The sequence below is a fragment of the Morone saxatilis genome, unplaced genomic scaffold, assembly GCF_004916995.1.
Source record: "Morone saxatilis isolate NCDOM2014 unplaced genomic scaffold, NCSU_SB_2.0 Contig18, whole genome shotgun sequence".
Lineage (NCBI taxonomy): Eukaryota > Metazoa > Chordata > Actinopteri > Moronidae > Morone > Morone saxatilis.
In genome coordinates, this window is record NW_023339740.1 from 28,419,796 (window position 1) to 28,423,201 (window position 3,406).

Sequence of the window (3,406 nt, forward strand, 5' to 3'; positions counted from 1 at the left end):
ACATTTATTCAACGTTTGTGTTGTGAAAACTTCCATAATTATTCAAGATATCTGTCAATTAACAAACAAATACTATTTTTACTGTTAATTATTAATTTTAGAAATGTAATAACAGTATTAAAATAGAATTTAATACTTTAATCTATTGAATAAACTGTAAATATCAGAGAAAAATATATTTTAATCTTTTTATGTGAAAAAAGGACATTACAAGCAGTAATTTTATGATTATTTACAGTTACAGATTTTTCATGTTATTTTACATTAGACATCAAAATTCACAGGATATTGATGTAAAATAAACTGAAATCTGTTTCATCTTTTAAATCCCTAATAAAAAATGCACACTTATGATCAGACTTTTATGTGAATCTACACAATATTTCTCTTTGTGTATTCTTGTGACTTAGGGTTTTTATTTTTTAATATTTTTGAATTTTATTTTTAAGTATTTTTAAGTAGAATCATTTATTATTATCAATGATGATTAATTACTTATTTTTCAAGTCATGTAACGTTACGTTATCGTGTGTGTCGTCAAGGGGCTGCAATCTATTAACCCTCTGACCAGCAGAGGTTCTCAAACTGTGGTTGGTGACCTCCTGGTGGGGCTTGGAGTGACTGCAGGGGGGTCGAGGATGACCAGGGGAGAAATATGGAGTAAAACTACGTTAAATGATGTGATTTATGTCGGGAAACAAACAAGCAGCTGATGCCATCGTGCTGACCTTTATTCCACTGAATTTCAACATGGATCCTTCTTATGCTCTTCCTGTCATTATTTAAACAGATACCGCGTATATTGTCTATTTTAATCTCATCTATTGTATGAGCACCAGAATACCAAGGCAAATTCCTTGTATGTGATAACTTCTGATTCTGATGATTGATGACAAGAAAAGAAAATCTTTGAGAACCAGGGAATTAAAGGCCTTTTACTACTCTTCACTTCCATTGGTCGGTTTGGTTAAATACTTTTTACAGCAGAAAGACGTCCTCCACTGATGTTTCTGTTCACTCTGGTTCCTTCCCAGCTGTTGACGGTGTGAATGAAACATTAAAAATATAAAAAGTCCTGCACGCTGCATCAGGATCTCCTGGACTGTACATTCAAAGCTGGAGTGTGGCGCCCTCTGCAGGCCTAAAGCAGAACCCAAGTGCTAAAGGAAAGTACGCTGATATCATCCTGAAGCTCATTTTATAGAACAATCAGTTACAGAGGGAAATATGTCTGAGTGGATCATTAGTTGGTAGCCACTCAGCACAACCTGTTATAACAGATAACTGACATAAATGTATTAAAATTTGCCTTAAAAAAAAGAAAATACAAATGTCTAGTTTTAATTCAACTCTATTTTATTACCATAGCTGTTAGATCTATTTTATTGTTTTGTCTTTTTAACCCTCAAACTGTCGACCCCTCCTCCCATCGGCCCACATCATGATGTCAAAACTATAAAACTATCAAGATTCTTTTTCTGGTTGTTTAATATCAGTTTCTTACACAATTAAACTGTTTTCTAAAAAAATAGTTTGGCACAAAATAATTGAGTTCAAGGTTGCCCTCAAACTCTACTTTACATATGACTCCATTACACTTGTTGTCTCAGTGAGTGATCATACTGGTTCACTCTCTGAACTGCACTAACCTGTATGAAACGGTGATACACAAATCAAGTTTGATTGACATTTAGAAAGACTCATAAAGTGGATGTTAGCATGCTAGGCTAACAATCTTTGACTGGGAAAGAAAACGAGGCTCGGTGGTTTTATACATCCAGAGAACATTTTATTAATTCACTTCTTAAAAACTTTATCATTGCTCTTAAAGCGGCGGTGACGTCCACGCCGCTTCCTGTTCGGGTCTGAGAGCGCCGCGGGAGAAGAGAGGGACAAACAGTGGCAACCGTACAGAGAGACCGGAGGAGAGACGGAGAGCTGCAGACCTCCGACACAGACGGGTTCCTGACTCAGACAGGTTCCTGACGTTTACAGTGAAGGAGGTGACGGAGGTCTGAGCTCGCAGCTCTGCGGGTGAAGAGTGTAAACATGGAGGTACATCGTACAAAATACCGTATAAACACAGCGTGGCATTCGTGGAAAAAAATACAGAAAAATATAAATACAGAGTGTCGCGTTCTCTTCTCGTTCAACAGTTTGCAGAGAGGAAGCGGGTGAGGCTCTCAGAACCGACAGGGTGACGGCGGAGGATGATGAAGATGAAGATGATGCATGGCATTTCCTGGCGTTTTGACTGGCTGATCGATGGGCGTACGAGAAGGTGTGTGAAATAAATCCCTGACTGACTGTCCTGACTATACTGTCCCTCCAGAAACAGACGGAGGAGAAGAAGAGGAAGTGTACGAGAGGAGAACAAAGAAATAACGGAGCGGAGGAGAAAGCTACGGCGACAGACGTCATGTCAAATTTAAAATCCCTCCTGATACCGAGGAGAAAAGAGACGGGAAGGGAGCGTCACATGATTACAGGTGGAGAGAGAGAGGAAGGGGGGGAAAAAGATGGGATAAAGAGGAGAAGAGGACTTTGGATGAGAGGAAACAGGAGTCTTCATCTCACAGTCCGGTGTCGTTGTAGGTGGGCGTGACCACCTTCAGGATGCTCTGTGCGTTCTCCTCCACCAGAGGGCGCCACTTCACCTCTCCCGTCAGCAGCAGGTCCTCCCCGTCCAGAGCGTCGATGTACTGCATCTGCACAGAGTGGAGACACCTTCATCATCATCGTCAATGTCGTCAGGGAGCAGACACAGAGGAGGTCAAAGGTCAGAGACGCCTGACCTCCTTCCTCTATCTGAACTTCAGACTGTATTTGTGTATTTGGTGTCTGTTTAGTTGTTAGTGTTTTGATATGATGAAGAAGTTGAGGACAGGTATTCCAGTACAAACATACGGACAGCCTCAATCAGCTTTATAATAATTCTAATAATAATAATAAATAATAAACAAGCCTCCACCAACTCGTGCCGATAAATTTGACCACATTAACAAAGATTAAAAACCTTTCCTGTATATTTTCTTTGAGTTTCTGTACACAGTAATGTTTGAGTGGATACAAACACATGACGGATAAAGATAAAGAGCTCCAGGCTCTAAAAAGAGAGAACAATAAACAACCACTAGAATAAATAAGGTAGAAATAAAACTCTGTGCATTAATCTGCTGCTGGACCAAAGATATTTTTATACCGCTCTGTTCTACATCTTGGGACTAAAGACCTCGGCCCCGGAGGAGGAAGCTGAACTCAGAGTGCACCGATTGGACCAGGTTGGTCTGCAAACAGCTGGAGTTTAATGTAATTCTGCCACCATAACTGGGAAATGTGCCTATAATGTGAAAAACTGTTTTTGTTCAACTCAGTGAATTATTGTGACTGCAGTGTGTGTGTGTGT

The 3,406-nt window shown here is 39.8% G+C and overlaps 1 protein-coding gene across 1 annotated transcript in view; it reads right to left on the minus strand.

Annotated features, from left to right (window-relative positions):
• Positions 1–1,764: 1,764 nt before the first annotated feature.
• Positions 1,765–3,406, minus strand: part of LOC118328765 (ubiquinol-cytochrome-c reductase complex assembly factor 1) — a 10,810-nt gene continuing 9,168 nt past the window's right edge. Inside the window, exon 9 of the mRNA XM_035662663.1 lies at positions 1,765–2,708. Within this exon, the coding sequence (XP_035518556.1) occupies positions 2,574–2,708 (135 nt within the window). The 3' untranslated portion in view covers positions 1,765–2,573. The remainder of the gene's footprint in view (positions 2,709–3,406) is intronic.